The sequence below is a fragment of the Chiloscyllium punctatum genome, chromosome 38 (genome assembly GCF_047496795.1).
Source record: "Chiloscyllium punctatum isolate Juve2018m chromosome 38, sChiPun1.3, whole genome shotgun sequence".
In the NCBI taxonomy this organism is placed as follows: Eukaryota; Metazoa; Chordata; class Chondrichthyes; order Orectolobiformes; family Hemiscylliidae; genus Chiloscyllium; species Chiloscyllium punctatum.
The window spans coordinates 12600529-12612805 of NC_092776.1; the positions used below are offsets into that span (position 1 = coordinate 12600529).

The 12277-nt window shown below is 41.9% G+C and overlaps 1 protein-coding gene across 3 annotated transcripts in view; it reads left to right on the top strand.

The window, feature by feature from the left end:
• The window catches only part of LOC140463352 (uncharacterized), a 121161-nt gene that overhangs the window by 763 nt on the left and 108121 nt on the right, over nt 1-12277 (top strand). For all 3 annotated transcript variants that reach the window (XR_011954661.1, XM_072557184.1, XM_072557185.1), the window contains exons 2-3: nt 1901-1966; nt 4348-4427. Coding sequence is in view for 2 of the 3 variants with exons in the window: in XM_072557184.1 (XP_072413285.1) it covers nt 1901-1966; nt 4348-4427 (146 nt within the window). In the remaining variant the exon portion in view is untranslated. The remainder of the gene's footprint in view (nt 1-1900; nt 1967-4347; nt 4428-12277) is intronic.

Below are 12277 nucleotides of genomic sequence, written 5' to 3' on the forward strand. Positions count from 1 at the left end.
AGTCCTGCCCCGGCCTCCTCTCCCATCCCGCCCTCCACATGTTCTGTCTTCATGCCTCTTCCAGACCCCACTGACCTCTCGATCTGTCTCCCGATCCCTCTTACACCCCAATTCTTTGTACCCTCCCCCTCCCCCCCCCTCCCCTCCCCCTCCCCCCCCCCTCCCCCCCCCTCCCCTCCCCCTCCCCCCCCCCCCCTCCCCCTCCCCCCCCCTCCCCTCCCCCTCCCCTCCCCCCCCCTCCCCTCCCCTCCCCCCCCTCCCCTCCCCCTCCCCTCCCCTCCCCCCCCCCCCCTCCCCCTCCCCTCCCCTCCCCCCCCCCTCCCCTCCCCCCCTCCCCCCCCCCTCCCCCCTCCCCCCCCTCCCCTCCCCTCCCCCTCCCCTCCCCTCCCCCCCTCCCCCCCTCCCCCCCCCCACCCCCCCCACCCCCCCCTTCCCGCCCCCCCCCTCCCGCCCCTCCCCACCCACCCCCCCTCCCCGCCCCCCCCCTCCCCACCCACCCCCCCTCCCCCCCCTCCCCTCCCCCCCCTCCCCACCCTCCCCCCCTCCCCCCCCCTCCCACCCTCCCCCCCCCTTTCCCCCCCCTCCCCCCCCCCCCCCCTCCCCCCCCCTTCCCCCCCCTCCCCCCCCCTTCCCCCCCCTCCCCCCCCCTTCCCCCCCCTCCCCCCCCCTTTCCCCCCCCTCCCCCCCCTTTCCCCCCCTTCCCCCCCCCCTTCCCCCCCCTCCCCCCCCCTTCCCCCCCCCTCCCCCCCCCCTTCCCCCCCCTCCCCCCCCCCCTTCCCCCCCCTTCCCCCCCCCCTTCCCCCCCCCTCCCCCCCCCCTCCCCCCCCCCCTTCCCCCCCCCTCCCCCCCCCCTTCCCCCCCCCTCCCCCCCCCCTTCCCCCCCCCTCCCCCCCCCCCCTTCCCCCCCCCTCCCCCCCCCCCCTTCCCCCCCCTCCCCCCCCCCCCCCCCTTCCCCCCCCCTCCCCCCCCCCCCCTTCCCCCCCCCTCCCCCCCCCCCCCTTCCCCCCCCTCCCCCCCCCCTTCCCCCCCCTTCCCCCCCCCTCCCCCCCCCCCCCCCCCTTCCCCCCCCTCCCCCCCCCCTTCCCCCCCCCCCCTTCCCCCCCCCCTTCCCCCCCCCTTCCCCCCCCCCCCTTCCCCCCCCCCCTCCCCCCCCCCCTTCCCCCCCCCCCTTCCCCCCCCCTTCCCCCCCCCCCTTCCCCCCCCCTCCCCCCCCCCCCCCCCCTCCCCCCCCCCCCTCCCCCCCCTCCCTCCCCCCCCCTCCCTCCCCCCCCCTCCCTCCCCCCTCCCTCCCCCCCCCCCCCCACCCCCCCCCGGTAGGAAAGTGGACCTGTGATTGCAATCAGATCAGCCATAAACCTACTGAGTGGTGTAAAGAATTCAAAGGGCCAAAGGGCCTAATTCTGCTTAGTTATACGTTCCCATGGAGATTACTTTTGTAAATAGTCATTTGCAGTTGTTCTATTGTTGATGGATGTGTGTTGGAGAAAACAGACGTTTGTATACATTTGTACTAGTGATTGCAACAAGCTGTAACAGGTCAAGCATGGCTTGGTCAAATGCAGTGTAAAGCTTTGATTCCAAAATAAAATTAATCCTCCTTACATGTGATGATATTTCAGAATATGTAGAGTGCTAATAAGGATTGTTTTGGAAAGATCTTTTCCAGCTGATTGTGCTTCTCAAAAATATTAATGTTGACATTTTAAAATTGGCAACAAGTTTGTACCTATAAATAAATTGAGAAGCTCTCTTAATCACAGTCCAATGCTTATAATAAATATTACAGCACAAGTTGGCAGATATATAATTGTGAAATTAATGCCTGCTGTTTCTACTCCTGCATGTTGTTGCCAGGACAATTTTGTTTGTACTCACAATGTCGTAATTGTTTTTCCATAAGGGTTTGAAAGCATTTTGGAAGGGCTGTTTGGAAGTAAACTTCTAAAAGATATCAGCCTGTTTGAAGGTAAACCTTTTACATTTATTTTCTAATAAAGTCACCCAGTGGTAACATATTCAGCATTATATATGTATAGCCAAATGCAAGTAATGGTGGAGAATATTTGTTTTGTTCCACAGATTTCCATGTTTTTGGAGGAAGAAATGGAGACTAGCATCCTTAGCATGCCAATTATTCTTTATTTATTGTTGGGATGTAAGAGTCTTGAGGAAGGCCAGTATTTATTGTCCATCTATAATTGCGCTCATGAAGGTGGTTGTGAATTACCACCTTGAGTCACTGCAATTTGTGGTCTAGGTACACCTACATTGCTGGTGAAAAGATAAACATTTTGGTTATGTGCTGTAAAGGAAATTGGCAGGGAATGAAAACCCTTAAAATTTACCCTTTTTTTGGAGCAATATTCTAAGTATAGTCATGACAACAAGTGCAACATAGACAAACATACGTTTTATTCATTGAAAATAATATATATGAAACACAAGCAAATGAACTGAACATTAAGGTTCAACTTGGAAAGAGCCTTATTGGGAATATAATGCAAGTTCTTGTTTAACTGCATTGCCTTAAATAATTTCACAAGCTGTTCAATTGGTCTTTTGTCATAAAGTTTTTTGTGTACATTTTTGTTGATTTGATCTGAGAAAAGGAAGATATTCTCATCTCGGACAAGTTGGTTGCTCATTATTGCTGTCACATTGACGCAGAAATTGTATGTTATATGGAACAAGCAGGGAAAAGATTAACTCTCAGTCTGCATTACTGCAGGTGAAAACAACTGCAGATATCTGTAGACTGGCCTCTGGTTATTTTTCAACCTAAGATATTTATAGGCCTCTCTGTTTAATGTTTTTATCATTTGGATTTGATGTGCTGGAATGATGAGGAGCAAAGGGGTCCGTCCCCATTGTCTTTGGTTGGATTGTGCTCGGTATTTAATTAGAGAAACAATGTAAATTGTTTAATCATTTAAAAAAATTACGAAGATTGAAAAAAAGGCATTATATTGCTAAAGGATCCCATTTTCTTATGTTATTACTGATCTTTGTCAGATCAAATGGATTTTTAAAAAGGACACCTAAGATACAACAGAGATATTTCAAACATTTAACTAAGCAAATGTTATTTTGTAATTATGGTATGGTTCTGTTGATTGATTCATTCATATTTGGACTTAAAGGACTGCCTGTGCACTTCTGATTTGGTTTTGTTGCTCCTCTGTTGATAAACTTTTAATAGCCAGTCCTTGTATTATTATAATACCCTTAACCATCACTTTGACCAATTTCTTAAAATTGTAAAATATGTTGATGCTGGAGAAGGAATATAATCAGTTTTGGGTGACCAACATCAGACTTGGCACTACCTCGCCAACAGTAACATGGTTTGATGCAGTATAAAATTCCTACTACTCTACCAAACAACATAGGACAACTTTGTGTCCTAATATATTCCACTTCTTACAACTGTAATTTTTTGTTATACTCAGTTGATGTTGAAAGGTTAACAGTTTTTGGTGTGTATTACCCATTCAGAACTGAATTCTGACTGTGCAGAAGCAATTTGCGTTATACCCTTAAAGCCATCTGATCAAGGACTCTTTAATCCCATATGATGGCTGGATTTGACATCTTGTAAATCAAGGATTATTATCTGACCCTCTCCCCAGGTTCTCTATACTGACTGTTTGAACAATGTGTTTAATGTGCTTAACTTGATAAGTTAAGCTTAAATTCTTGCACATACAAGAAAAACAGTTAACACCGAGGTCTCTCGGTGACTTTGAGGTCTGTTGTAAGGTGCATCCTATTTATTTAAAATATTGCTTTCAATATTTGATTTACCATCCATTCTGGCAAGAGCCAAATGCTTTGTTGTAGTATGGTGCCTAGTATTCATTTTAACATGTCATTGTGCTTAGGGAGGTGAGGTAAAATTGCTGTGAGATTTATTGTTCAAAGTACTGAATGAAACACTACATTGATAAAGGATTTGGAGCTGGTTGTACCTCTACTCTCTCAGCTACAAGCGTGTTGGCTTGGCAAAATTTGTCTGAGAAGAAAAGAAGAAGGGAAGAATAAAATGTTTTCATACCCTCAAAAGATAAATTAAGTCAGTTTTGATTCTGTTCTAAGGACCATTCAGTTCTGTGTGCCATTTTATTTGCAGCATACAGAAGCCGATTTTTTTAGCTTTCCTTCTTTTGCAACACGAGAGATGAATTTTGTCAAGTGTACCTCTGGTCAACTGAAATATAAGAAAGATTTGTCATTCTATGGGATGTTATTTGGCAGATGGTACACCCTTCCAAATGAAAGATGGGGGAAAAAACCTACAGTGACAAAGCCAATCTTGTGTTAGGCTAAAATTATTCTTGAATTTCACAGATTGTGAGCCTACAGGTGTTTCTGACTGGTCATTTGATGAAAACTGTCTCTTCTGTTGCATGAGAAGAGAAAAGGTGAAGGTAAGAAGCAAGTTGAAATATTTAATTTTAGTGATCAGTTGGTACACTTGGTCTAGAACAGAATGACACTGCTTAGTCTGTTGGGTTATGTATCTGGCAAAATCAAAACAAAAGGGCTTTTGTGCAGCATATGTATTTTTGAGGGTATGTAATCTCTCTTCCCTTACTGGCTTTTGTTGCGCTTGATCAGTTGTGGTGAGCTGCATGAGCATTGCCTAGGGCTTGGATGCTGACTATTCATCTATTTTTTCTTTCTGTGCTTAACTCCCCACCTCCACTCAAAAACATCTTCAAGGGAGTTTGCAAACAGTGTCGGACATTGAATGTTTCTACCCTCAGTTCATTGCTGATGATATTCATTGTAGTTGAGAGGAAAGAGCTAGATCTTAACTAACTATAAGATGTAAAAGAAATTTAAAGAAAAAACTAATATTTAATTGTAAGCGCACTTAGCTTCTTTTAAGATAAATTTGATTAACACAGTTTCTATTTCTGACATAGAGTCATAGAGATGTACAGCATGGAAACAGACCATTCGGTCCAACCTGTCCATGCAGACCAGCTATCCCAACCCAATCTAGTCCCACCTGCCAGCACCCAGCCCATAACCCTCCAAACCCTACCTATTCATATACCCATCCAAATGCCTCTCGGCTTGTCTCCTTCCATTTGTGAGAGATGATGTGAATGTGGTCTCACTGCTTTGGTGAGATCAGATGAAAATCATCTGCATTTTTTGATGGCTGAATAAGCTGTTTCTTGAAAGGCAAAATCCAGGCATGAGGTTATTCCTTGTTGGTGGTGTGAGTTAATTTCTGCTGACATCTTGCATGCAGGGCTGGCCTCTACTTTGGAGATTCTTAAAATGCATGTTATTGTGGTGGTGAATTCCTGCCTGCAACTGGTGTTGCACTTTGCATTAGCTCAGGATTCCCACTTATCATGTGCCTTTGAACACATCCTTGAATTGAAGCTTTCAGCACCCTGTTGGTCTCTTTTTGGTGCCTATCTCCTTGGCATTACAGTACTTGGGGCTGCAGCACCTTCTATTTTGCTCAGGTGCCCAAGCCAAAGGAATTTGCTTGATTAGTGCCAACATGCTTGGCATATTTGCTCTAGAAATGACTACCTCAGTGGTAGCGTTGTCTTTCCATGTGATGCTGAGGATGCAATGAGATATTGTGGATAAAAGTTATTGAGCCGATCTTTTTTGAAATAATCTTAAAATGGCTTTCTTATCACTTTACAGATGATGTGTATTGTGATTTTAAAAAAGCCTACTTTTCAAATCTGCTGCAATGCCTTCTTCAATGAACCATTTTGTTTCTCACCTATAAAAAAGTGTAGATTTGCTGCGAGAGGCAAATTCAAAATTTTAATTGTGTTAGTGGATATAACTTGCACATTTTACAGGTCTAGATCTTTTTGATGCAGCACATGATATGTTACCTAGAAGCTAATTATAAGTAAACTGAAGTTTACTTTCTTTTTGAATTGGAATCAGCAACAAAACATCAGATTTTTCTGATGACTCAATGGTTTTCTTCTTGATGATGATAAGTCAGGTCAACCTAATATTACCTATAATATATTGCTGCCTTATCTGTTATACTTGGAATTTCACATTTTCCAGTTGCAAAGAAATTTTACTTGAATGTCCCAAATATACTTAATTGTAGCAAGTGTTCCAAAGTTAGCTGACCTCGCTTATGTGGTTATGCAAACAGTATTCCTTATGCTCCTACTTGCAAATGCCAGCCTTCTTTCAAAACAGGTTTTGAAAATTCTGTATCGACAAGTTGTTTTCCATCACACAGATAAGATGCTCAAAATTGACCAAAGGACAAGTTTCTTTTTTCTTGCCTTCTTGAGTATCATCCTGGTGTAAAGCTGCCTTTTCCCAAATATTCTTTGATGTTAGGATAAGAATTGTGAACTTTCTTTTTCAAAAGTGTAGCTTCTACATCTGCCTATAATTTAGCTAATTGTATTTGTTTTGAGGTTGTTATAAATATTGTACTAATTAACATGAATGTATATAACTAACAAAATATTTGCTGATTTAGATGGAAGTCATAACCAACATTTCAAAGTCATTATCGGAATTAGAATCCCTACAGTGTGGAAACAGGCCCTTCAGCCCAACAGATCCACACCAACCCTCTGAAGAGTAACCCACCCAGACCCATTCCCCTATCCTATATTTGCCCCTGACTAATGCACCTAACTTACGCATCCCTGTGGGCAATTTAGCATGGCCAATTGACCTAACCTGCACATCTTTGGACTGTGCAAGGAAACCAGAGCACCCAGAGGAAACCCATACAGACACAGGGAGAATGTGCAAACTCCACACAGACAGTCGCCAGAGGGTGGAATTGAACCCAGGTCCCTGGCGCTGTGAGGTAGCAGTGCTAACCACTAAGCCGCTGTTCCGCCCCACCTTATAAATTTGTGTTTTCTTATTTCCAATTTCTTTGCCTTTTAATTGTTGCAGATAAATGTTTATTTGACTACTGTGCGCCAGATTGTGTTCAATTCCTTCACTAATTTTTAAAAAATTATAATGAGAAAATTGGAATGTAACAAGCTAATACAAACAGCATATGGACAAACTTTGTCACAACTGTAAAGGGTTTGCTTTGACCATCAAGACAACAAATGCCATGACCAATGCCATATCAGTATCAATCAGCACTGACAATGTACCACTTGATGCTGAAATCAACACATTCAATGCAAAATAGGCAGCTGTTATGTTATGTGTTTGAGAGCCTGCAGCAACAGAAACCTGACTAAGAATTCTAAACTATAAGCCTACTTAACCTAGAACACATTTCTCTACAATGGCGAGATCTAGACAACACATGCTAAGCAGGCAAAAAGGTTGAATCATTTTCACCTTTGTTATATCAGACTTGTTTTCAGCTTTTCTTGACAAGGTCACTGATTCGAAGGTCCTACAGTGTGCTAATTTCACCAGAATACACTATTACTAAGCCACAACATCTGTGCTGATGGCCTCATGGTGTTATCGCTGGATTATTATTCCAGAGACCCAGGTAAATTTCTGGGACCCGGGTTTAAATGCTGCCAAGGCAGATAGTGGAATTTGAATTCGATAAGAAACTAGAATTAAGAGTCTAATGACGATTATGAATCCATTGTCAATTGTCAGAAAAACCAAACTTTTTTAAAGAACCCTAATGTTCTTTAGGGAAGGAAATGCCATCCTTACTTGGTCTGGCATACATGTGACTCCAGAACAAGTCCATAGCAATGTGGTTGACTCTTAACTCACCCCTGTGCTATTAGGGATGGGCAATAAATGCTGGCCTCGACAGGGATGCACTCATCCCATGAATGAATAAAAAAAATTGTAAAAAAAAAGAAATTGCACTTTGGAATAAAATGCTAGTGTTTCTTCATCATCACAGAACAACTTTTTGATGAGAACTTCATGTACTTTAGTCTTGAATCTTGGCAATAAAATTCAATAGCTTTCTGTCAGTTCTTACACATAAGTAGATACACTCATTATAGAGTTGTAGATATTATATATGACTATTAAACAAAGAATATGGCGAAGTGTTGCACCGGACATGCAGATTTATTTGACTCCATTGTGGCTGTCATCAAATTCTGTGTTGACCTTTTATTACCCACCTTGTCAACTATATTTTTCAAGGAAAGCGAGCATTCTGAGCAGCTTCACTGGTAATCTCTTCAATGTTTAAAAAAGCCTGCTTCTCACATGGTTGAATGTCTTGGTGAAATCGATGAAGTCAATATATACTGGTCTTCTTCGTTCATGGTCTTCCTCTTGCAGCTAAAGAGGTGATAATAGGATGTTGTTTACAAGTTTTCCAAATCTTAAAATTTAGTGACAGATGACTGATCTGAAATTTGGATTTAATCTTAAAGCTTAATGTTAAGACTCAAACTGAAATGAAGGAACAAGTTGTGGATGTTAGCTGAAATTGCAATGATTTATATATGAGGGGCTACACCCACATTGGAGTGACAATTGATACAATAGAAGGAGCCATTGAACTGAAAGTAAATGCAGTCAGTAAGCCTGAATATGTTTCTGAGAATATATCTGAAGAGGGCTGAAGTAGATGTTGCCGCTTTTTTTTGGACATGCTGTAACTTAGGATTTGGTATCAGATTATTTTTTTTTCTTATTTCATTTTCAAACAGTTTTCATAAGCTAATCTTGTGCAGTTTTTGAGTGACAAGGCACTTCAGCCAGTGACCAATCTTTTTTCGTTTTATATGATTCTACAGATGAATAATTGACCTATTTATAGTCAAGCACTTACTGAATTAAATGTAGTCTTGTGTTATGAAGCACACTTTTTATTTTACAAAGGCAAACATTACACATGAATCAGAAGGAATTTTCTCACTCTAAAGCAGTTAATGTGTTTACACTTAAATGCTAATGCAAAATAATTCCTCCTGGAGTAAAAATAGCAAAGTCAGTGATATACCAATTGCCTCATTGAATAACTTTCTGATGAAGACAATTTAATAGACTTTAATGTTCGATAAACTGATCCCACTTAAGTAAATTCAGTCCAGTTTCTCTTGCATTAATCTTTTGGTGTCTGTTAGTTATAGTGACAGCATCATTTATGCAGCATAAACCTCATTTTAGGAAGTCTTTGAATCTCAATGTAGTACATCTGAACTGAAATACCTCCCAATTTTTAAACTTGATATCTATTTCAAAGTCAGAATTTTAGATTATTCCGTCTTTGCCTCTAAGAAAGTTGCGTTTAGATGACATCATTTCCAGAACACATTAATATTACAGTAGAAATTACCTGACTCCATTGACATTATAGTTCACAAAGGCAAAATGTTTTTAATGGTTTTACAAAGAATGGTGAATCAGCTAAAAACGTTTTGAATTGGTTTCACACATTAAGAAAGGAGTTTAGTGGTAATTACACAGTGAATTGTTCTATTTGACCTTTTATGATTGCACACTCCATTTATCTGTAAGTGCAGAGCATTAACCACAACGTTTGCTGTTGCATCTTGCTTAGTATTAGTATCCAGTTGGGCTAGTAGTAATCACATCTACACTTTTCCCTTTTCAGCCCTTATAAAACACTTGCTTTCTTGTATTTTTCAGATCTATATGGTTTGCCTACGTTATATCATAAGTTATCAGCTACAAAAGTACAATAGACGTGCTGTCAATACTGAAATATGCAGCAGTGCTAACACAAACACTACAGATCCTGGAAATCATGCTGCATTTTCTGTGTAATATTCAAGGATGCACATATTTTTTGTGAGTCTCTTAGCTTGCTGTGAACACTTTGTCCTTGTGCTTCCATGACAACAGGATGACTGCATCAATGGGCAGAGGTATTATTACTATGTAATTTCTCTAGCATGACTCTAGCCCTAGGTTTGACAGAATTTTAAAAATCTTATGAATTGGGGAATTAACACTGCCCATCAGGACTTTTTAACTAACTAAAATTACTTGAGGGCTTTTCAGTCAGATTTTCTGAGTGAGGTAAACATTATATTCTATTGATATCAATGTGTATCCCTTTTATTTGCTAATATTAATGAACTAATTGACTTCATAAGACCAAAAGATATAGAAGCAGAATTAGGCCATTTAGTCTATTGAGTCTGCTCTGCTATATGATCATGGCTGATCTGTTTCTATTCTCCTGCCTTCTCCCATAACACTTGATCTCCTTGCCAAGCAAGAACCTATATATTTCTGTCTTAAATACACTCAATGACTCCGTTTCCACAGCCTTCTCCACCAGTGAGTTCTACAAATTAACCATTCTCTGGCTAAAGAAATTCTTCCTCAACTCATTTCTAAAAGGCTGTCCCTTCACAGTGAGGTTGTGCCCTTGGGTCCTAGTCTCTTCTACTAGTGGAAATATCTTCTCCATATCCAAATCAAATGTGTAACGATTGCTATAAGTAACTTATATTCCTGTTTATTTGAAACACTTTGAATAGAATCTGGCATGCAATTCACCCTTTAATTATACAGTCCCCATTTCAATAAAAACGGTAAGCTGTATAAGTAAACACATTCTATTTGTTCTTTACAATGTGAACTATAGAGTCATGGGTTGAATTATAAATTCTACCTGCGAAGGACCCTTGTTAAGGCCTAGAATCTTGAAAGCAAGTGAATTGAATTTACTGTCACGGGTACTGAGGCATAGTGAAAAGCTTTGTCTTGCTGGCAATACAGCCAGATCAGAGTTCAGCAGCAAAGATAAGCAAATAATAGGTAAACAGCAGCAAAAAAAGCAACACAGGTACAGGCGAATGCTCAGAGTTTGTGAGTCTGTTCAGTATTCTAACAACAGTTGGGTAGAAACTGTTTCGAAACTGGCTGGTGCGTGTGTTCAGGCTTCTGTACCTTCTCCCCGATGGCAAGTGTATGCCTCTTTTAGGTCGAAATTCTGGATTTCTCATCTAGTTAATCTGTGTGCAAGTGGTGTTGAGCCCATGAATCCGTTTCAATTCTAGTTATCAAAGGGGCATTCTAATTTGGTGGATTTTAATTGGAAGCATAATAGAAGGAATTAGCAGAATGGAGTCAAGATCTTTAAAGTTGAACCTTGTTTTACTGTCAAATCCCTGGATCTCTTGTTGGGATTTGTAAGGGCCTACAGCATGATAGCCTTCTCAATTAATTTGATGGAAATATCCCCCAAATGGAACAAAAAGAGGTGGAGGTCATAAGGGAGATATACAAGGGACTCTCATAAGTAACAATGATATTCTGGACTACAACAAGGGCTACTGCTGGCACCTTGACTGTGTATTCTGCCACCACCTCCTTGCTTTCTCTGGCATCATTGAGGAGGCTTTTGTCTTATTTCTCTTCTAGGGTCCAAATCCCAATGCTATATAATGTTATACAAAGTGTTCACAGACAATGCTGTTCTGAAGAACATAGTACGTGTTGAAGGGCACTTCCAGTACTTCCCAAGGATATGAAGTATCAGAATGTCAATAGCATGCTCAATGACACATTTGGTTGTTGTATGAGTTGTATTTCATTACATAGCTCTTGGGTGTCATTGATTGGGTTTCTCACAAATGCCTTTCTTCACTCAGAAGATAGTGAATCTTTGAAATTCGCTTCCCGAGGGTGTTGCAGAAGCTCAATCATCGAACGTTTTGTCAATTGAAATCAATAGTTTGATAGACTATGAAATGACATCAAGGGATGTAGAAGTAGTGCGAGAACATGACATTAAGGTAGATGATCAGTCTATATCTAATTGTACAACAGAGCAGGCTTGATGGGCTGAATGGCCTACTCCTATTTCTGTGTTTCTGACTTCAGCTAACACTTCAAATTATCGCCCCTTGTCTTAGAAAAGCAATTCGATAAGTTTGCCTTGAGCTGTGGCAAAATAAGGAAATTGAACTGCCACAGTTTGAAAGCATACAAGAGGCTGGAAATGTTGGGACTTCTGCATTAGGATCTTTTTGTCATTATACGCCAGCTACACTTTGGGAGAGTTGATGTCCTTGCAGCTGAAGACTTCTGGTTGATCTAGGTGTGTCTCAAATGTCACATTTGTGTGGTCAATGATGCCTACACCTGAGCACAATCAGCCACAGCTGATCTGAGAGATCGGAGCTCTAAGTTGCGAGTCTGATTCTCAAAGTTTCAAACTTGTAAAATTAGCCTCGCAGCACAAGTATTATGAACAAAGCATTTCACATAAGAAAGCAGATATGAAGTTTCAGTGCTTATTGGAATTTTTCTCTTGTCTTCACCCCCTCCTCTCAATTGCTGCTGTGCTTTAAGGGTTCCAGGAAACCTGTGGCCCACA